Raw genomic sequence first — 23,995 nt, 5'->3', positions numbered from 1 at the left:
TAAGATTTACCATGTGAATGATCGTAAAAGTTCGAATCGCAAACGTTTTTGGAAATTTACCATTAATAAATTGGTAAATCTTAGGTTTTACTGGAAAATCTTAGGATTTACCGTAGTTCCAACTTTTACAGTAACATATACACAAATTACATTAAAATAGTTTATTCGCCGGAATTATGTATTTTTTTGTAGAATCTCTATTGTAGGTATCGACCCATATCACCCAGGGAGAATCGCCTCGCTTGTGGAGGCTCCAAGGTAGTTGCCTCAGTTGCACGCCCTGATTTTTTGTCATTTTCTTTTTACTGAGCCATCTCACCTCTTTGAACAAAAGCATGTTCCTTTTATTTATACTTCGTTATGTTTTAATTCATAAGGTAACTAAAACAATTTCATATTTTATGTTATTTATTAAAATGTCAACTTAAAACAATTATAGAGTCTATGTAACATTATTCTATCTACAATGGCAGTGTTAACACTGATCATATAATTAATATTGGATTCTACTAAAAATTTGTGAATATACAAGTAACTTATACATTTAATTAAATATTTCAATCTTTTTCATAACTTATATGTGTTTATTTCTGCATTTTAAAAATTGTTAAATCGTTATGAATTAAATATATACACGTTTCTATATTTGGTGTTCTCCATGTATTATAAATGTAAAGAATATTATGTTTTTTTTTTACATCTGTTGTAAAAGCTAAATATTGAGTTTAAAAATTTTGTATGACTAGTGACAATACATTTATAATAAAAGAGATGAGAATGAGAAAAAATATTTTTTTATAAAGAATTAAATATTATATACTTAACTTTTAATTCTTAAGATTACATTTTGCTTTGGTGTACAGTTATTACAATATTTAATTAATTGACATATCGTTTTTGAATTCCTAAAGGATTATAGAGTAGATTTGACTTTCTCATTTTATTTATTACTAATTATTTTAAAAAGGATTCTACAAAAGCAAATATTAATATACTTTGGTATTACTAATATTCAACTCGATACTGTGTAGTATTTTTAATGCAAACTGCACATCTAGAAACTCTTTGCAAGAGCCTTCCTGATTTTAAGGTTTCGCGTTCGGGCATAGAGAATTGTTTAGTTTTTTCAATAGTTGTTAGCCAGAAGCTAAGCTTATCGACGAAGTGATGACATGTACCACCTTCACCGTTACATTCTATGAAAGGTGTGGCTCGGAAATCTTCAAGACAGGAGCCAGGACTGGCTAGTGCTTGGCCACCACCTTGTCCACCAGCTCCAGTATGCTGTAAAAATAAAAAGTGTTATGATTATGTATTTATTTATAAAGATTATTATCTTTGTTTATGTTTTATTCTTAGGTATTTAGAATAATAAAATAAAGACTTAATTGGGTTTTTGAGTGGAATTGAAATGAACAAAATTTAAAGATTATTTTTCTTTAATTTTATCCTCTAAAATATAAAACTTCAAAAATTATATTTAATAACGGTCAGACGATAACACGACAAAGTCGGTAAAACGATTTTTGAAATGAAGCTAACGAACTTACCATAACAAAACTATAGCCGATCCATAGCGAATTCCATCCCGTAGGACAGTTTGGTATATCCAGAGTTTGACTGTGGACAGCTATAACATTGGCCGGTACTTCGCAAACCACACATCTCGAAATGTATCGAGCGATTTCCTCATTTTCCACTGGCATCATAGGTATTGGTTGGTTCGTTGATAGCCAGTAACTTCGGTCATTTCTACTAGCATAATTACAAACATCATTAAGATCACAGAATAGGAATGGCATAGTACTGAATTTTCTTACACATGACCCAGCATAACCTAAATCTTGATTATGAGCTTTTTCGTTGCCATCAATATAAAGTAAAGAATATCCGTCCCACAGTTTCACATGACCTGGTTCACATTGAGGTATCATTTCAGTTTGACTATGACGAACTAAGAGTATTCCTGTCAAATAATCGGTATTAGTGCAAGGTGCCCCTGGAGAACCAGGCAATCCTGGTGCTCCTGTTCGTCCTATTTCACCTCTTTCTCCTTGTAAGCCTATTAAGCCTTGAGGACCTTGTGGACCGGTTGGTCCTCTTGGTCCTGAAAAACCTCTATCACCCTTCAATCCTGGGGCGCCATCAAATCCTCGGGGCCCAGGTGCCCCATCATGCCCAGGGAGACCATCTTTGCCGGGAGGTCCAGGAAGTCCACGTTCTCCTTTGGCTCCATACACAATAGCTGCTGCTTCACCTTTGTCACCTTTGTCGCCTGTTATTCCTGGTGAACCTATTCTGCCGGGGTATCCGCGATCGCCTTTCTCACCTTGATTACCTTTAGGTCCTGTTTCTCCTATAAGTCCATCAAAACCACGCATTCCTTTGTCACCTTTTTCTCCTTGTGACCCCGGAATTCCCGGCGTGCCTATATCTCCTTTGGCACCTGGTAATCCAAAACCAATTGCTCCTTTGTCACCTTTTGGTCCTCTTTCACCAGGTATACCAGGAGGTCCATTCAATCCAGGAGTTCCATCAAAACCAGGTGGACCCGCTAGACCCTCTCGACCTTGATCGCCTTTTTCTCCAATTGGCCCAGGAAGGCCAGGTATTCCATCTTGCCCAATCTTTCCTGGTAAGCCAGTCAAACCTATTTCTCCCTTTTCTCCTGGGGCGCCATGTAAACCTGGTCTTCCATGTTTTCCTGGTAAACCAGGTAAACCTTTCTCTCCCTTTATTGTAAGTCCAAGCGTACCTGTTGGACCCGATGGCCCTCTATCACCTAGAATAAATATACATTTTTAAGAATAAAATAAATCTAATAAATAAAGCTTCTGTTTTTTTAAAACAAACAAATAGTTTTATTGTTTTTTTTTCATGTTTTACCTAAATAAAAAGGTATATCAAGAGTTATTGTTTGTTCAAAATAAAAATATATTTACCTTTTTCACCGAATAACCCTGTTCTGCCTATTTCTCCTTTTTGTCCTGTAAATCCACGATCACCCTTGTCTCCCTGAACACCTTGGAATCCATCTCTACCTCTTTCGCCTTTTTGGCCCATAGCACCAGCGATACCTTGTAAACCAATATCTCCTTTGTCACCTTTTATGTTTATTGAAGGCCCAGGTAATCCTCGGTCTCCTTTGAATCCGATAAAACCTACAGGTCCTTTTATTCCTGGAGGGCCCATCAACCCACGTTCACCCTTATTTCCGTCGAGACCATCACGTCCAGGGAAACCTCTATCACCTTTGTCTCCTTTCTCACCGTCATTTCCAGGCAATCCAAAGTCACCCTTTAATCCTGGGGCACCGTCCATTCCAGGTATACCTGGCCTTCCCTGATCTCCGGTTAATCCTCTGTCACCTTTAATACCCATTAACCCGGGTAAACCACGATCTCCTTTATCTCCACTTTTACCTGGAAAACCGTCTATACCAGGTAGACCCATATCACCCTTTTCTCCTGGTGCTCCTGGTAAACCAACGCCGGGTATACAATTGTCGCCTTTATCACCTTTTTCTCCCTCTAGACCAGGTCTTCCATCTGTCCCAATTAATCCAGGCAAACCAGGAGCTCCTTTGTCACCCTTTTCTGAAGCCACACCTGGTTCACCTTTTGGTCCAGTTAGACCTGGGCGACCTAAATCACCCTTTTCTCCTGGGCTACCCATTCGACCAGGAAGGCCTGGCTGACCCGGAAAACCTTGGTCACCCTTTAAACCAATAATACCCATTGGTCCTGGTGGTCCATCGAGACCTCGGTCTCCAGGTAATCCTGGGAAACCTATTTCTCCTTTATCACCTTTTTCCCCGGGGCTTCCATCCACTCCAGTTAATCCCCGTAATCCTGGATGTCCACGTGGTCCAGGAAATCCTTTAGGGCCATCTGGTCCTTGCATGCCTGGCTCTCCTTTTTGACCGGGTAGTCCCATATTACCTGGTTTTCCAGGTAAACCAGGATACCCTTGTTGTCCTTTCGGTCCATCTCTTCCAGGAGTTCCTGGAACACCTGTTATACCAGGAGGGCCAATAGGACCAGGTTCACCTTTTAATCCCGGTGTACCAGGAAGACCTGATCGCCCTGCATTACCTAAATCTCCTTTTTCACCCTGTAAGCCAATTGGTCCAGGAGGACCATCGTTACCAGGAATTCCTGGTTTACCTATAAGTCCATAATCTCCTTTATTTCCTTTTAAACCAGGAAGTCCCGGAGGTCCAGGCATAGATGCCCCAACTTCTCCTTTATCTCCTTTATATCCCGGTAAACCAGGAAAACCTCTAGGACCTACTTCGCCTTGAGTTCCAGGGAATCCCATGGACCCTAAGTCTCCTTTGTCACCTTTAAGTCCAGGTAGACCTCGTGCACCTACAGGTCCCGCACGTCCAGGTAATCCTGATTCTCCTTTATCGCCAGTTTTACCTGGTAGGCCTCGATCTCCCTTTTCGCCTGGCATACCTGATTAACAAAATCGATTACTACAGTATAGGCAAACTAATATTATAAATATGGAAGGGAGTTTGTTTATTTATTCGTTTGTATGTTTTTGTTACATACTATGAAAAAAACATATCTTACCATATTAATAAAGTTCTTAATTTAGATGAATACAAGGCTATCAAATTAAGTAGTAAGTGCAACTGCACGCGCCACTAAGCAAGTATGGTAAAACAGTTTTGGTCGTATCAGAGGTTCACCAATTATTCTACCGCCAATCAGAAATATACTATATTTTTATATTTTGCTTTTATTAATATAAAGTATAAAACATGCATATACTATTAGGGATATATTATTAGTCGCTGACCTTTATTGTAACAGTTCAGATTCGAGCATTACAGAAATAAGTGAGAAGAAATGAGCATTACTGTGTGCAACATATAATGATACAACTACTTGTAATATTACATCAGAGAGAAGGACGGACCGAGTTTTAAACTCCACAAACTCGTAGAATTCACTGATTTAGAAATAAGATTTGCCAACGTTATACGTTAAAGTTTTTTATGCTTTTATTACGTAAATAAAGTAATTGAATTAATATAACACCCTCAATATGACTCAATATGATCTCCCTTCTTTCCGCTCATCATAAAAACAATCGAACTCGACTTCGCCTCCATTGATTGTCCATTATGATAATTCGATTCAAAAACGTTTCATTATGAAATTGTGTGATTGTGTTTACTTGAATGAAATTGATTTGATAAACGAGTGCTCCCCGTGTGGGACAACCCTTACACAAGAAATTCCTTTAAATTTGATGATGATGTATAACTATGTTTTTTACAAAAAACGAACTTAATTCCCCAAAACAATTTAAAAAAAAGAAAATTACCTAATGGTCCTTGAGGTCCGGGTGCACCAGGAGATCCTTTTTCTCCTTTTGTTAAAACCTTCAATTCAATAGGACACTGTCCTGGTTCACCCTTTTCTCCTAATCTTCCAGCAAAACCTTTATCTCCTTTCTGTCCCGAATTACCAATTAAACCTTTTTCGCCTTTAATAGATATACCATTTGATCCCGGTAACCCAGGAGAACCATCAGCCCCAGGAATGCCGTCAATTCCAGGTGGTCCCATTCTACCTGTATCACCTTTCTGGCCTGGCATTCCACTTAGTCCACGGTCTCCTGGTTGTCCGTCAAGTCCTCTGTCTCCTTTAAGACCCATAATGCCTTTTTCACCTGGAAATCCTCTTTCTCCTGGAGGGCCTTTAACTAAGTTTGATGGTATAATTGCATTCGCTCCACTTTCTCCTGGCGATCCTATTGGGCCATCGTCACCTCGTTCGCCCTTTAAAATAAACATGGATTTAGTTAATTATGTCATTTAGTTCACAATACAAATTTCAATTAAAAATGGTAAATTAATAAAATAATATTATATAGAATTAAAATTTATTGTTATTTTGGTTCGATCTTTTTTTAAATTAATATACTCTTTTAACTCACCGGGGCACCAGGTGATCCAGGTGAACCATTGATTCCATCGGATCCTCTTTCTCCTGGAACTCCCACTGGACCTATTGGTCCCCGTTCTCCACGTTGTCCAGGAGTGCCATCTAAGCCACGATCACCTTTAGCTCCTGGGCCACCAGGTCTACAGTCATTACAGCGACCCCCAAGGTCTCCTTTTTGACCAGGACTTCCTGGTAATCCGTTAAATCCGGGAGTTCCTTTTTCTCCCTTTTCTCCTGGAGGACCCATTTCTCCTGGACTGCCAGGAGTACCTAAAGTTGAGTTACCGGGCACACCACGTAAGCCTTGATATCCTTTCTCTCCTTTTTGACCTTTGTCTCCCGAATAACCCGATTGACCGTCAGTACCTTTTAAACCCTGAAAAAATATTAATTAAATTAATATCTATGTATGTGATTATTATTGCATTGTTTGGTATCAAATTTAATGAAGAACCTAGATGTATGTATAATGTATTATATATGTTAGTTTATGTTTAGGGTCAAGGGAGCTAGCAAGCACTTCGATATATGATCTGCTCTAGTTTCATAGCAATCGGGAATAAAGTTCAGAGCAATACAAATCGATTACAACCATTCAATTGATATACAACTGCACCGCATTTTAGTAAAAAAAAATATTCTGTTTTTGATCTTTTTTTTAGATAAAAAAGAAAAACAGATTTGACAAACATATGTACTTTGATTGTTTTTCAGTAGATTCTCAATTAGTGCGTGTTATTTTCTTGATTGTATTTAAGTCTTGGCTTCTCAATCAACAACAAGTTTTTCGATTTACCTTTGGGTGATTTTTTTATTTGTGAGCTTCCATTTATACTCTGTTCAAGACTCATGTCGTCGATAAAACGCAAGTGACGTAATTTGAGTCAAAGAACTAGAAATGCTAATTTTCAGTCTAATCTGACTGCACAGTATAGTAAATAGCGTAATCAAATTGAAAGGATTCGGATATTACAAGCCTGCACAGCGCCTACCTATATACAGCTAATAATCTTGCGACTTTGAGACGAGCCGCTTTCAAATACAAATAATTCAATTGACTAAACACTTACCAATGCTTAGCTAATAAAAATAATAAGCCTGTCTTTTTATGGTACAAGGAAAATTTATTACCGAGCAACTTCACTGTTGACGGTATCGAATAGACATATTTATCTCATAGGGAATTCAATTCAAGAAAGGAGATGAATAAAATAGTATCTAGTAGTAAAAATAAATGTGCAATAAAATTACATTATATAATCTGGGCAACCAGGCGTCTCTTTTGATAATAGTGATTATTACACAAGTCAATTCATGAAAAAACCTCTTTGATTTTCTTCGTTTCGAGAATAATTATCACATTTCACTAAAAAAATCGAAACGGTTTCAAATAACAAAGTAGCTTCAGGCTCTACTATAATAGCAGACTTAACTTTACAATATGAATACAATAATTGTCGCTACAAATAGTATCTACCACAACAGCGAATCATACATTAATTTTAACCACCAGTCCACTGTTATTAGCTATATAAATTGACACCATACGAAACAAAATGCAGAGTTCAGAGGTTTCAAACTTAGCTATATTACCTGCTTACTTGGCGTAGTGAATACTGTGAAAGCGCACGAATGACAAGGACCATCGTGTTAGGCCATCATTTAAAATTTGAATTAAAGTTATCGGGACTTAGAGGATCGTTAAATAAGTTATAAAATAATCAGGTGACAACATCATTGAGAAATTAAAAAAAAAAAAATTATATTCATCATTGTTGGTAGTCTTATAACATGTTTATATAAGATATATGTTTACCCCGATTTTCTTAGAACAATTATAGCAATTAGAGACCTGCCTCAATTCAATTCGAGTCATCCGAATATCGCTCCAGCTCTTTTCGATAAATCCCTGAACGATCGTACACGACGCGTATATATTTTTTTGTCATGTAATTAAATGGGGAGGTTATGTATAACCTCCCCATTTAATTCCGTTTGACAAAGACGCGAGGTGAGAGACTTGTTAATAGTTATTTGTAAATAAAATCACTATTGTAAACTTACAGGTATTGAAAGTCCATCTTCTCCTTTAGGTCCTCTAGGCCCTGTAGGTCCAGTAGGTCCATCGTATCCTCTTGGGCCAATTTCTCCATGTGGACCATCAAGACCAGGTTCTCCCTTATCACCTTTGTGACCTGGCATACCTTCTAAACCAGGATTTCCTGGTTCACCAGGACCTCCACGTGGTCCCATAGGACCTTGTAATCCCATATCTCCGGGTCTCCCATCAGAGCCAGGTGGCCCGGCAGGTCCTGTGTAACCTCTGGGTCCTACAGGCCCAGGTGGGCCACGAGAACCCATTCGACCACCAGGTGGTCCAGGCACACCTTTCAATCCTCTTGGCCCAACTAAACCATCTTTTCCGGGTTCTCCTTTAGCACCGGGTCTACCAGACAGTCCAGCCAGACCATCATAACCTCTGTCTCCTTTTTGCCCCATTGGTCCAGGTTCACCATACATACCACGGCGACCCTACGAAAAAATAAAAAAAATCGTGTAAATTAATACAACTCAATTTTAATGTTTTTAAATGAAAATTGCTATACATATTTCATATGTAAAATTTAAAATGTATTCAATATTGCTTACACTTGGCCCTGGGTTGCCTCTTATACCCTTTTCACCTTTGATGCCCATTAGACCAGGAATACCTGGTTCACCCATATGTCCAAGTTCTCCTTTATCTCCCATTTTTCCAGGTTCTCCTTTTTCTCCCTTTGGACCCATGTCTCCTTTAACTCCTTTAATAGCACCTTTATTATCTAAAGAAGGTAAGGTTTCTGAAGGACAACTTGGTCCCTTGTCTCCTTTATCACCTCGGTCTCCTTTGTCACCTTGTATCGATTGCCCTTTTAAGCCTTTAGAACCTTTGTCACCTTTAAACCCAGGTGAACCCTATAAGAAAACATTTTTTTTAGTAAAAACATAATCTTAAACATTATTCAACGAATTTTACGTAATCATTGGTAGGAAAAATATTCGATAAGTAATATTTTTTACTATAAATTATAATACATTGTATCGTCTAACGAATAATAATACATACTTTTAGTATGTATTTTTAAAACATATTTTTATTGTTTAAATTAATACGCTAGAATATTCACGACTGTAGGTAGGTTTGTGAGAAACAATATGTCAAAGTAGTTTTAAATTTAATTATATCCTTTTACGTTTTGCAAATGTTTATTTTAATTTAACTTTCAAGTTCTATAGTTAATAAATTCAAATGAACTCTTACTATTGGTCCAGTATTTCCTTTTGGTCCAACTAATCCCGTCGGCCCCGTTGGACCAACTGGTCCCGGGGGTCCATGCATACCATCCATTCCCGGCTCACCCTTCTGTCCTTTGGGATAACGACCAATATGAGCTGCTTCTCCTTTGTCACCCTTTTCACCTTTGGGACCATTGAAACCGCGAGGTCCTTGGAAACCTTTCGGACCCATTAAACCAGGCTCGCCCTTAAATAAAATTAATTGATAGTATTTATTTTTTTGTAACATTTAATACATAAATAACTTTTTATAATTTACTTACATCTGTTCCATTACAACCATCTCGTCCAGGAATACCAGGGGCACCCGTCTCACCTTGTGATCCCGGAGGGCCAGCTAAACCAGGAAAACCTTGGGCACCAGGTTTACCTCGATCACCTTTTGGTCCACGAGGGCCTTGGGGGCCAAATTGCCCTTTTTGACCTTTTGGACCTTGCGGACCTTCAGCACCTTCGTGGCCTGGAAGACCTCTCATCCCTTGCAACCCAGGCATGCCTGGGAAACCCTATTAAAGCAAATTTTTTTGTGTAAAAAAAATTCTCGTACTTTACAAGTAAATTACATGTAAGGAAGCTATATGACACTATAAAAGATAATGTGTAATAATTAAATTTTAATATTTAGCAACAATAGCACAAGAATACTTACTCGATTACCCTTTTCAGCGAAGCATTTAGGAACACAACAACCCGGAGCTGTGCAATTGCGGTCGATCGCAGATGTTCGCTGTCGTGTTACTGGATCATAAATGGCAAAATTTTGACCATAACTCCCTCTTTGACGAGGTGGTGGTGGTGGTGGAGGCGATGGATTTGACGTTGGTACTGAGACATCAGGTCTTCTCGATAAACCATAAGTTCTAGATGCTGGTGGTTGATATGCGCTTTGAGAAATCCAATCTGTTTGCGGCCATGGATTTTCGTAAATATTATTTTCTTCTACATCACCTCTTTCATAACTCTCCTCTTGCTAATAAGGAAGATAGAATAATTATAAAATATGCTAAAAATAATATTTAAAAAATAACAATCAAATAAAAAAAAGACACTTAGGTAAATAATTTAGAGTTGGGTTTATAACTGTATCAGTTTCATAATCAATGTACAAAGCTAATATTCAACTTCATAAAACCTTATTATAAATTGTTTATTTAAAAGTTAATACGTTAATATACGCTTTTTGCTAGCTAATTGTTGCATGATCAGCTTAAAAATATAAATATTATCAAAACAACTTTAGAATTTTGTTAAGGAATAATTATGCAGAAATAGTGCATAGCGAATATTTTGTACGCGGACATAGGTATACTCTATGGGTTGAATTATTTGAAATCAGAAAAAGTTACCAAACTAATAGAGTGTTAAAGGAACAGGTTGGCAATATATGTATTATATACACATATTATAACCTAAACACATATAACAAATATACATATTTTTATTTGTCAAATATTTAAAATATTTAATTTAAATTAAGATTAATGGTACAATATCACGTGTGTATTTTAAACCATATTTATTTGTGAATTTTATTTTATTTACTTTTAAAAAGATATAAACAAGTGTTATTTCAATTCTGAAATTAATTAATATTTATTTATTTTCATTAGGACAATCAACAGTAGATACAAAATTACATCAAAATAAATCAAGGCAAAAGTTCTACTACTTGCAGGTAGTCTCACCATCATCTCATGCACTATCATATTGCACAATATGTATTAAACATATACAATATGTATTACACATATTCCATAAAATTAGAAATGAGCACAAATAAAATTCTTTATTTTTCGATTGATCTGAGGGCGACTATCGTGACATATGTCTAAATTTTTTACTTGATTACTGATGGTGATGTATACCAATGATAATCTCGATATGATGGATTTTTTACCTAATTGCGTTCTATATAATCTGGTATAAAAGAAATGACTCATATCACGGGAAGTAATGTGAGGGAAGTTTAGGTTTAATATAAAATATTACCCATCAAACTTATAATGTTTACAAATATGCGTGTAAATACAGTCTTATTTTCATCTCGATGATTTTCACTGTCCGACCTGACCGTATTATATAAGTAAAAAATATAAATAATTATTAAAAATTTTATAACTACCAAATTACGTTAGTATTTGATAGATTTATCAATTTTAGATTTAAACGATATAATGTTACAAGTAATATTTATGGATGATACGTGATATTTAGCTGCCATTGCACTTTGCTCGTAAAGTGATACTATTATAGTGACCACGTACGACATTTCGCTGGAAATCACTTTTTAAATAAGCTTGTTACCAGTCCCGACTCTTTATTGTTTTCTTTATAATTTATAAAATATAAATAAAGATTATAATTAACAGTATTAAGCATTTATTAAAATATTTAAAATTAGTGGTCAAATTGCAATGTGTAGATGCGATTATTATGATACTATGATGATAACTAATTTAATAATAGTTGTCGATTTCGATTTTTCCTATGCGCCATAATGCGCCCTCTTTATAAGTGAATCCTGTACAATACTGTATAAACAAAACTCTGTATAAAAAAAATATAAATCTCCAAAAATCTACAATATCAACAGTTGCGTTAATCGTTAATATTTTAAATCATTCAACGTAATAATTTTTCTTTCAAAAGGATGTAATAAATAAGGATAACTTTGTTTATTTGTCACAGTTTATTAATCCTTATCAAAATAAATAACATATGAATTTGAGGTATTTTATGAATTGCTGAATTATTTAAAAATTTGCTATTTTGTAATTTAGAACCAAAGTTTTTTTTAGAACTATATGTACTATGAATATAGTTTTTTTTTAAACGACGAGAAAAGACATGATGTGCGGTAAGATTGCCAAGCGCATAGTATTCTGTGTGTGTTTTGTTAAATATAATTAATGAATTATAATCATGCGGATTTTAGCGTGATCGTTTGTTATCGTTGTGACAAAACGCAACATTTATTTATTATATAAATTTGTACTAAGTATTTAATAATGATTTAATATTAATTAATTTTTTTAATAATTCGATCCGACTGTATGAACATACCTTAAATGATATACCACAATATATATGTAATATATAAACGTACTATACTGCTTATGTCTCTACTGTAACTATTAACTAAGTAAGTATTTACTTTAAAATATTATGTTCGTTTTATTTCGAAGGTATTATTTGTTTCTGCATAAATCCGAAAAAAACAAATGAAACTTACTTCTCAATATTAGTATGATTTCGTCTTGGCTGACTTAGGTAATAAAAATATATAATCAGAGCTAGAGCTTCTAAACAATAATAAGTCCCGTCCAAAGATTTTCTAAAATCGTAAAGCAATTGAAATTTATTAATTGAAATAATCTACACGATTTATATTATTTGGATCAAATAATATTTCTATAAATAAATCTAACTGACATTTGTAAAAAGCTTCGCACACTTTTTCTTCCACATTCATGTTATTAAAATAATATACCATAAATATTATGGTGTTTTTCTTATACAAAATTACAATAATTTATTTATTGTTAAGAATTTCGTAGACACGAGAACTTTATTTATTATTTCTAATGATTATAATTTCTTATTTTGTATCATTAAGTTCTTAAAAAGATTTCGACGATGAGACGTTGAATTCAGATAAATCGGACATAACGATATTGTGAGATTACAAAAATGATCTTAGCTAATTTTAATTAAACTAACAGAACCTTGCATTAAAGGAAATTATTCAATTGCAAAGTACGACAATGTAAACAGTTTATTATTATGTATTTATTATTTTGTTATTAAAATACGTTCACTTAAATCGTTCTATCATACGTTCCATCGTAATTAAAAGCGCCGCATTAATTTAGAAACACGATTAAATATTTTTATTTAGCGATATTAATTTAAAAGAAAAGGAAAAAAAATGCTTTACAATGTCGAATATAAAATATACTAGTTATGTATGATAGATAATGGATACTTACTATATACTTTAGTTTATACTAATGTAATAAAAATGTTTTATTCGGTGAGACATAATACTACTAAAATATAAAAATTATATTTATTAGTTTTATAACTGTAAAAAAAGAAAACGATTACAATCTAACTTTATAAAAATTTATGCAACTTTTCGCGTCCCAGAATATTATGTTTTTAAATCATAATAAATTTAAGCGATTGCACAAATGATTATTTAATTAACAAAAAACTATTTTCTAATCGTATAATTTTTTTAAATTAGGGTCTTTTGCTTAAATTACGATACAATTTAAAAATAGGTATTTTTTATGAAAAAAAAACTAATGTTAATAAAATAATAAAATTTTGAGGTGTGACGCGAATTATTTAATTTTAGGCTAATATTTATTATTTATCAATCATAGAAAGTATTATTTTCGATTGGCATTGTTCTGTTTAATTTTATTGTTATAGATATACTTTGCGCAATGACGACATTTTACATCCGAGTGATAAACTTTGTCGGTTTGATGTATGTAATAAAATAAAGATATACATAAAGATAGAATGTATTTATGTTTTTATAATTTTTGGTTTCGAAAAGAAATAAAAATATGCCTTACGCAAAGATGCTTCTTTTAAAAATTTCGTTCGACTAAGTCCGCGTTTTAAAGAAATTGCAAAAAAAACGAATATAAGCAGACCGACCAGTCAGCAAGCGCGCCCTTTCGCTGTCCCTACATTCCCAAATTCCAGTAAAGATTTTATTTGTAAAGCTCTTATTAATCACTTTCTTATAACACTAGGGATTTTTATTCATCTATATACAAATAATAACTTACCGTTTTTACTCCTCTTAACACCAAAGCAGCCACCAACCTAAAATATTATTATTATTATTCTATTTTTAATTTAATATACATACTTATAAAATTAAGTTCTTGAAAAAGATTTAAGAATAATTATTAAATCTAAATAAATCCGAGTATTTTTTTTTTTTAGTATGTTTCTGAAAGCTTACCAAAGTACGTGGACCGCCATGGCCCGGAGCGCGCAACGCCTGTCCCGTGCGCGCGCGCTGTTTGAGCCGGGATACTAAGGAAAGAGGAACGCTCGGGCGGCAGTCTAAGCGCCCCCGCCCCTCGGTACGAGGCGGCAGCGGTGGTGGCGCGGGTGCGGCGCTCGCGGCCTGGCACGAGGGCGCGCGGCCAGTAGTGTGGCGCAGCCATGTCGGGTCCGGCGCGTGCGCGCCTCCTTGCGATCCAGCTCGTGCCCGCTACCCTTCTGCTGCTCTACTGGATTCCTTCACCTGTTTCAGCTGTAAGTAGCTTACTTATTTACTTCACTTTTTCAAAATCATAGAAACCTACTATGTACCATCTAAAAGACATCATCGAGATCTACTATGACGTTGTCATGTTATACATACACTGTATGTTATATATGTGTTTTTTTCAAAGTAGATTTATACCTAATAGCTTCTTATGGGCTGGTTAGAAGATCTAGCTGTGAAAGCTTTATCGGAAACTTAACGTAAATTCTGCAGTGTCATCAATGATGATACACTATTATTATAGCGACACTGAAATATGAAGTACCAGGCTCTTTTTCGACTTACGTACTGAAAGTTATAATTACTCTTACTGAACACATGGCTTAATAACAAGTCTTACTTTAATATAAAGGCTTGTTTACGTTTTATCAATTATTCTTATTATATAGTAAGACGAGATCAAATGTAACTAAAGCTAGCCTGACGAATGCGACAAAGTAAGTTTATAAATATAATATATAATAAATCTAATTGTAAGCTTCCATCCTGATATTTTATAACATCAACATTACTTCCCACTGATAAATGACATTCAATAAAATGTTTGAATACGAGTTGTTAGACACAACTTGTTATCTTATTCTAGAGGTAAACTTATAAGAAAAGTACTAATTACTTAAAAAAAAAAACAATTATTGCAATGTTTTATATAAATGACTATAATTGATCTATTACTGAGGAGAAACTAATATAAGACATTTTGTCAATTTTAGTTTAAGATAAGTTCGCTTATGTATACCTTCTTCAAAACTTTGACCGTAAGCTAACACCTAACAACGTCAGCTCTATAGTTCAGTATGCGACAGCCATTATTCGCACAGTTCGTTTGTTAATCAAAAAAAATATAAGATTACCTCTAAACTAATAAATAAATAAACACAGTATAGTACACGCGTATATACGCGTGTACATATATTGCGTATAATATCCCACTGCTGGGCAAACGTCACTTTTCTTGAAGTAAAGGATTTACGTTTATTCCATCACGATGCTTCAGTTACACACAATTGGTAGAATTTCATGCAGTTTTCCTATGATGTTTTTACCACTGCAAGCAAGATAACCCACAATAATAAACACTTAAATTAAGCATATGAAATCTAAATGCTTGCGCGGGTCCTATCGATGGGAGGTTTCGTTCATGAGTATAGAAGTAAAATACTAAACTATTTAAATTATGTAAACAAAATATGTTTTCTAAAGTTACACATGAGTGACATTATTGCGAGAGATACGAGAGATTACAAGAGATGATATAAAATTTTGACAAAAAAAGGGATTCTTTTTTCTTCAAATTTAAACCAAACCAAGACCAAACGGGAAATATATAAAACTAATAGATTAATAAATATATATATATATATGTATATATATATATATATATATGTCTATGTATCTATGTATATATATAGATCTATATATATATATATATATATATATATATATATATATACATATAGATCTGAAGTAACAAACAATAAAAGTTCAAATTAATTAGTACCCGCCCCCTTTTTCTTGAAGTTGAAAATAAACTATTTCTTTGAAATACCTACAATGTTAAAGTATGATTAATGGGAGAAAATGAAAACTCTTATTTCGCTTCCTTTTTTTATATATTTGAATATATGTACATTTAGAGATTAAAAAACATTATATCTTTAATACTAAATTCGTTAGCTAGATATTTTCAGTTTAACTACATGATCAACCTGAACCAACCACTGATCCAAATTAAGCAAAACAGTTCCTAACTTACATGCTTTTTTGCACAACAACTAAAACAATTTCCTACCAACCAAACAGAATTTCAGAAAAACAGTTTACTTGTATGTGTAAATACAAATACTTACGAAGCATTTTATGTGATATACTTACATTATTTAAAATTATTATGAGCTTTTACAATTAAGAATAAACATTTAAACAATCGTAGCTAGCTGTAGTAGTAGTAGTACCAACCAATACGATTATATACGATTATACATATATACGATTTGTACTAACTATATTTTGCATAGTACACATAAAATAATCAAGTAGACTTGGAAAAAATATTCAACATACAGAGTTCCTGAAATATAAATAACAATATATCTATACGTCAAGTCTTTATTGGTATTTCTTCATAAATTTTCTTTAATATTAAACTTAGAGAGATAGGTATGAAAAGTAAATATGTTATTGTTATTAGTCAATTTTGTCAAAGTTACGAAACCTTTAGTCATGAAGTAAATTTCAAAATGCAAGTGAACCGAGTCAAGGCTGATTTTTATAATAGATATTGTGAGGGTTTACAACTCCTTGACTTGAAATAGTCAACCACGATTTCCTATGAGCTTTCTCCGCTATCATATAGAGTTGTGATTATATAGCTTTTTTTAGTTTTTATTATTAATTAAAATTAGGTTAGATCATATGATTCTTTTAGATAAACATTTTTTGTGTTACGCCGTTCTTTATGTTAAATGTTTTTATTAATGTAATTGAGCAAGTAATTTTTTTGAAATTGATGGCATTTTTTCAATTTTTAATATTTGTGTAAGACCTAGTAACTGGACTACAATCATGACACAATATATTTTCCAGTGTTTAATAGATTAAGTATCAAAACTAAGTAAAAAATGTTATAAAATAAAAAATACAAAAATGATATCAATTTCGTTCTATAAATAGGCGACTAGAGTATCAGGTCCAATAATTAACCTCATATCAAATTATGTTATATTCCTAGGAATTTTATTTTTTTCAAATTTTAAGCTCAGTGATAAGAGGGAGAAGGGGACTTGGTCTTGGTATATTTCCTTTAACTCTCGTAGGCTTTTGTTTTGACTCTCTGTCACAGATTTTTGAAAAACTTATATTTTTAACATTGAAATGCTAATCTTCTTATGCCCAAAAATCTATCACTTCGAAAAATTAATTTTCTTTTAAACATTTAGTGTGCGATCGGTATCTGTACACGGCGGAGCCAAAATAAGATATCAGCTTCCGCTAATGTCCCGGTTATTCCGCGCACCGAGAAACATAAAACAAAGAAACTTCGTATGAAACAAGTTGTTACATACCTTACGTATTTCATGTAATATATTATATCTGATGATTTTTTATTAAAATATATTTTAATATAAGTTATATTTATTTGCAGCATTAATAAACTAATAATAGAATCAATAAGTATTTTTTTTATATTCATGAATATTGTTTAAAACACATAATACGCCGACACCAATAAACCATTCAGGCACCCAAATAAATACAAAAAATCATCCAAATCAGTCCACAGTTTAAGAGTTCGCTATACATATCTATATATGGTGTTTGATATTTTTCCATTGGCATTTAATGTGTCTTTACCTCTTGTTTAATCAGAAGAGTTATAATTGTAGACTTGTCGAAACTTTAATGATAAGATAATAAATAAGAGGCTATCTGTACACAACTAAACATTGATGTCATCATTAAAGACTATATAAAACTTTTTTCATGGGCCCGTTTCAAATAAATCACTCAATTATTGTCGTTCAAAAGTTTCGTTACACTTTAGGACTAATTGTATTTAATATTATATTAATGAAATATTATCATTATCACTTACACAGATAAAAAAACAAGGCGTAGGTATTTAAATATCGAAATACGTTATAGTTTCGTCTTTTAGATAAATTATTTATTCATCATAATATCTTTTACATAGAATGCAATATATAAGAGTTAGGACGTGCTAAAAGCGCGTGGTTTTCCAACTTGTTCGAAGACCAAATAACGTATTTTTATTTTATGTATACAACTTAATATTTATTTCTTGATTGAAAAGTTAGTTTCCTATCAAGGCAATATTTTTGATTTCCTTTATATGCTCTATTTTATTTATTTTAGAAGGTTTAATTGCATTTTGTCTGATTCTTGTAAGATATTCCATAACTTCCGTATTATATGTTATTTTATAATTGTGTTTGATCTATAATAAAAGCCGTGGATTTGTTTAGTTCAAAAGTCGGCACATTAGATAAATTACTTGTGAACCAGTGCCGATAACGATGGAACCTGTTCTTTGCAAGGCTATAGAGGCTTCATATGCAGGTTCCTCGAAATTTACGTAAAGCTGTTTGGTCTTGGGTATGATCCCTCCGATCATATCTAGTTGGCATCCCTTTGGACTATAAGAGTGAATTGATAGGTTTTTTTTTCTTTGAACACGATTAAAAACTGAACAAGTACATAGTTGATTTAAGCAAAAAAATTTCACTAGACGCGGTATACGAACCCTATACTTCATAATCTCTATTCACGCAAGACCAATAAATCATACAAATATCTGAAGGAAAAATAAAGACATCTCACATTACTTATTTTATATACTTGAAATCCAAAATCAAATTAAACTACGTTCAATTCGGTTTTTAAATAACGAGATCCGTGTACCTGAAGCGGTTAGCTAGTTATTTACATTAAATAAATCGATACAAAGAGCCAAAATATATATAGAATAGAATAACTTCAACTCTAAATCGGGACTTAGCAGAAGTATTAAACCATGGTTTTACACGTCGTGTTTTTTGTTTCCAGACTCCCTTTTTCCCGTCAATATTTTTAGTTTTCTTGGTATAGGTTAACATTTGTATAGATTAGTTATTTTTTTACAACACAAAATATTTAACTTTTCCTGAAATTTGTGACCACCGGATCATATCCTATTGCCTTCGTTAAATGCATCCCGAATAAATTATGGAGCTCTAAGGAGTGCAGACAACTCTTTGTAAAATGAATACACGTAAATGTTTCAATGCGTGTAGCGTTATCCCCCAAATTAATTTGCCATAAGACATGATGCTATGAAAATAACACAAAATATACTAATCGAGTAGTAACCGCGTGTCGTAAGTAACGAAGTATAGCCAGCAAATAATGTAATATCTCATATACTACATATTCTCTCTCTTCTGTACCGTATGTTATAAAGTCTGTAAGCGCCATCGTACATGAAGGGAATGTTTGAGTTCTTGGTATTACATACTGTATTATATATAATACAGTATGTAATACCAATATGCAGTATGCTATAGCATACTGCATATTTCAATGTAGAGTCGATCAACTATGGAATGGTCTATCCTTATATGTATATCAAACGATTCTTTCAATAATAACTTCCAAAGAATCGGTCCGAGAACACTTTATATAATTATTGTTATAATATGAATAGTGTTCACGTATTGTTATTTAGTTATAAGGAATGTGTAGGTATAAATAAATATACCACCCATCCTCTACTAATTATTGCTCTTAATTTCTAAATCTCCACAACCAAAGGTTGCCTGGAAGAAATGGCTTAGAAGCGACAAGGCTGCCTTTGTGCTACACATTTTGTATTTATGTATCTATTTTAACTTTTTTTTTAACAATGTAATGTGTTGTACAATGAACAATAAAATAATGTCACAAATATATTTTATATTAACATGTATGTAATCTTTAATATATACTGAAAATAAATAAGAACTTAAAATGTATCCTTGTGGAACACCCATTACAGCAGAGTAAAATCGAAAACCCTTATCATTATTTAATTTTTATTTTTTTTACCTGTATATGAGACAACAATAAATATAGAAATTTAGTTTATTTCATTTATTTAATGCAATCAGCTTTTTAAATACGTAATGTTCATTCATTTATTTTTTTATCCAACAACATATATTTTATAACTTGTATCTATTCGGAAACGTGAATGATAATTTATTATTAACACAATCATTTATAAGTTATGATCTCCGACATTTATATACATAATAATATAATAAATAGGTACTGATAGATAATGATTTTTAACTTAAACAAAATGATTGTGATGTATAGATATACGAGTAAAAAATACATATTATAGTCTTGTTAAATTTGACAATCTGTTGTTACGGTAACCTATGCCCTATTATCATAAACTTTTATGTGGACCGCCAACTAGCAACGCAATTATCATTCCTCAGCCTCGTGACCTAAAAAAACATTCATTATTAAAAAAAAAACTTTGTCATTTACTTAACTAAGCAAGTCGCCTTTGACGTAATTAATTTTATATAATATAATATAATATGATTGAATGTCTTTCTCGTTATAGCCATTTTTATCTTCACATTGCAAAATAAACAGACAATGTTATAAATGGATAAATCTAAACGAGTTTTACATAAAAATATTTACTATTTCATTATGTATCTTGAATTGTTTCGCTTATTAATTCCCTAAGATATAGAAAAAACAAAATCTAAATCTAAGCAAAGACTTAGCATGAAATAATGAACTGAAGAATAATTTGCAGCGTTCTTGTTTTATTTATCGGGCGATAACTTATGTAATAATAACTATGTAAGACCTAACTTCATATAAAATACACACAAAAGTTTTATAATTTCAAAACCCAAACATTAAATATATTATTGTTTATTATAAGTAGATGTCTTATTGGAAGCGTAATTCTTCGTATGTTTTTATCGTTAGTATTATTGATAACCTCTGATAATTTTGGATGTGTGATGGAATCGAAAAAGCCAAACATTTATGTATTTAAGCAGATTTCACCTACATTTTAACAATCTTTAAACAATATAGGAAATATTCTCTTGGCCATAATGTTGTATATACAATAGCGATGCTGAAAATAGGTATAAGTCTCTCTCGAAGAGAAATGGCTCAGGGTCCTCTGTTTTCGCATCCAGGCTGAATGGCGTCTTAAGCTGTGTGTGTTCATCTGAGGTCTACTGCAAAGGCCATCGATCCTACGACACAAGTGACGAACCTGGTGATAGTAACTCCGGCTCTTCTTTTGATTTCATTCAAATGCTTTATATAAAAAAAAATTATATCAAAATCCTTTTTCCACAGCTCAAACCATGGTATATCGTTGGATTTCGAACGCATTCCTCAATTAAGTTAGTCTTTAACAAATTACATTACATATTTTCTACTTTATATTAAAATTTTATCATATTGAATGAAAATTATTATCTAATAAATAAGCTTTTAATGTATAAATTCAAAAACTTAAAGTTTTTAAGTGAAAAGTTAGTTTTCACCATAACTGAAAAGAAATGTGATAAATTTAATTTTTAACTGTGCATCAATTAACGAAGTTATTTATTACAAGAAGTAAAACATACATTTACAACAAGTACAAAGCTTTAAGTCGCTCATAGCAATAAACTTAGTGCTTTTTATAAGTGTGAAGTTAATTCAAATTCTTATTAAAACTAAATAAAATATATACATACAAATTAATAAACTTATTTACAGTTGTTAATAAAGTATATAAAACTTCAAACATACTTTTTTCTTTTATTACTATATATTTTTTACGAATGAAACTTTTTTTAGCGTTACGACTTATTCTAGAAAAAAATCCTATTCGTGATTAATACTGTTAACAAATACAATTAGCAGAATAGTGGAGCGGTCAATTAATCGTTATAAAATAGGTCAAAATCAACAGTTTCCATTGACAAAGCTTTCGTAACGAGGTCGCGGCATAAACAGCAACATCTCTTATCAAACCGACGGGAAACTGCTATCAAGTTGTCGTTAGATATATTACAATTTTTGCAATTATTGCCGAAATAATGATATTTTAACTCCCACGATTCCGTATCATATATATGCCATAATGACCCCGAGATTACATTTTTTTTAAGTAAACTTTAGGTACGATTTGTTCCAGATATTTATATAATGTTACGTTATCTTTATATAAACTGCTATGACTTATTTTGACCTAGATTTAAGTTGTATATATAAATATGTTTGAAGAACTTTTATCAAAAAACCTGCGCACGTTTTCAATATTACACTGAAACCTTAATTAAAAGAAAATATGTAATTTTGAATATTTTCGATAAACGTGAACAACAAATTGTAATGTTAACAATGTACCCTAGACAACAACACAAACGAAAAATTCAAAAATATAAAATATTAATGAAAATCAATATTTTATAGTACTAGATACTCTCCGTGTTTAAATTACATTGATGAACGAAACATACAATATTTGAATGAGTTACGTATGTTTTTATAACCCCAAAAGATGAAATAAATAAGTTAAATAAACATAGACAAGTTATTTTATGAGGATAGAGTCTAAGAAATACATTATTATTTCTATTATCTATTTTTCCATTACATGAATTTAGCGGTAAAAGTCTAGGTAATCCTTTTCATAATAATTGTATATGGCCTAGAAATAACGTGATATCTGAAGTTTTGTAGATAAAACAATTAAATATAATAACGTTAACGCTGTCGGTATTCTGGGGTGAGTCGTCCTGTCAATGATCGGGCGCAATTCATGAGTCGAGTCTTTATCGTCGTGACGTAGGGTAACATAGAACATTGAACCTTGGAGGAAGTATCCGTGTTCCTCATTTTTTATATTTTGATATCATTTCAATGTATTAAAACGTTAGGTTTTTATTTATAGTAGATACATTGATAAGACTATGATGCATGTTTTATAATATTGTTTCTTTGTAGTTAACGTATCGTAAGTACGTCTAATTTACGTATATACTTATACGTTTTGAAGTAGTATTGTAGTAGTTAGTAGAATGTACCTGCTTAAATTATATATAGATAAAAAATAATTGACCATTTACCATAGCTATATATATTATCTACATAAAATGTAATATTAATAATCACAGTTAATAATTAATAAATGTTCTATTATCTACGAAATCTTAAAATATTTCAGTGTGGAATTAGTGTTCATCGAATTAAATGAAGGGAACTTTTAAAATAAGCTTTTACGTATATAATGTCAGTTCTAAAACTAATTAAATTAATTATCGTTTACTAAATTGAAGTATATTTGTATCACCAGTTTATGTTATAATAATAAGTGATTGAATTAATGGTATATTGATTTAAAAAAGATCTAAGTCTGTACAGAAATGCAATGCGGTGGCACGTTAACACTTAATGGTGTGCTTAAATCGATTTAGTAAGAAACTATTATTTGCAAGTGCATATAACGCAACGCTTCACTCGCAGGTCCGTTTTATTACTGCGTACATTGCACTGAAAATTATTACTTACTTCCAGTAATATTAAATAGGTCAATAGTTTCAGTACTGTAACAAAAGCCAGTTGAACGTACCGTCATGTTCCTGATCTAAATTTAGTACAGTCACTGATAGCTTGTACATTGGCGAATTACTGTTCACAGATTTATGAAAATCGTTGCGCTCGGTAACATAGTAGAGAATCGCTGAAACGTCTAAATTGTCAATGAAATCATTTGAAAGTTACACCAGACCTACGTATCCATAAGTATTACGTGCACGCGCTACTTACAGTTCTTTTATATTGAGAAATGTAATAATTACTCGCCGAGATTCTTGTGCTCACC

General features: G+C 32.4%; 2 protein-coding genes across 2 annotated transcripts in view; one reads left to right on the top strand and one right to left on the bottom strand.

The window, feature by feature from the left end:
• Nucleotides 1-390: 390 nt before the first annotated feature.
• Nucleotides 391-14,418, bottom strand: LOC113394555 (collagen alpha-1(IV) chain). Its single transcript, XM_026631902.2, has 12 exons — nucleotides 14,287-14,418; nucleotides 14,108-14,144; nucleotides 9,949-10,269; nucleotides 9,563-9,805; nucleotides 9,265-9,486; nucleotides 8,613-8,918; nucleotides 8,028-8,495; nucleotides 5,956-6,339; nucleotides 5,341-5,797; nucleotides 2,943-4,460; nucleotides 1,551-2,782; nucleotides 391-1,284 (listed from the first exon to the last, which is right to left on the bottom strand). Exons 1-12 carry the CDS (start codon nucleotides 14,304-14,306, stop codon nucleotides 1,006-1,008), a joined length of 5,487 nt encoding a protein of 1,828 aa, XP_026487687.1. The 5' UTR covers nucleotides 14,307-14,418; the 3' UTR covers nucleotides 391-1,005.
• Nucleotides 14,366-23,995, top strand: part of LOC113394556 (collagen alpha-1(IV) chain-like) — a 27,538-nt gene continuing 17,908 nt past the window's right edge. The window contains exon 1 of the mRNA XM_026631905.2: nucleotides 14,366-14,585. Within this exon, the coding sequence (XP_026487690.2) occupies nucleotides 14,493-14,585 (93 nt within the window). The 5' untranslated portion in view covers nucleotides 14,366-14,492. The remainder of the gene's footprint in view (nucleotides 14,586-23,995) is intronic.

Source organism: Vanessa tameamea, chromosome 4 (assembly GCF_037043105.1).
Source record: "Vanessa tameamea isolate UH-Manoa-2023 chromosome 4, ilVanTame1 primary haplotype, whole genome shotgun sequence".
Classification (NCBI taxonomy): domain Eukaryota; kingdom Metazoa; phylum Arthropoda; class Insecta; order Lepidoptera; family Nymphalidae; genus Vanessa; species Vanessa tameamea.
The sequence above is the reverse complement of the archived record's forward strand: the minus strand, read 5'-3'. Positions and strand labels throughout refer to the sequence as shown.

What these genes read in the sequence shown, in the direction of transcription:
- LOC113394555 (XM_026631902.2), bottom strand. Translation starts at nt 14,306, where the DNA reads ATGGCGGTCCACGTACTTTG. An exon ending in TCGCTGAAAAGGGTAATCGA is followed by an intron (nt 9,806 to 9,948) that starts GTAAGTATTCTT and finishes TTGCTTTAATAG; the next exon opens with GGTTTCCCAGGCATGCCTGG. An exon ending in TCGGCTATAGTTTTGTTATG is followed by an intron (nt 1,285 to 1,550) that starts GTAAGTTCGTTA and finishes TTATTTTTACAG; the next exon opens with CATACTGGAGCTGGTGGACA.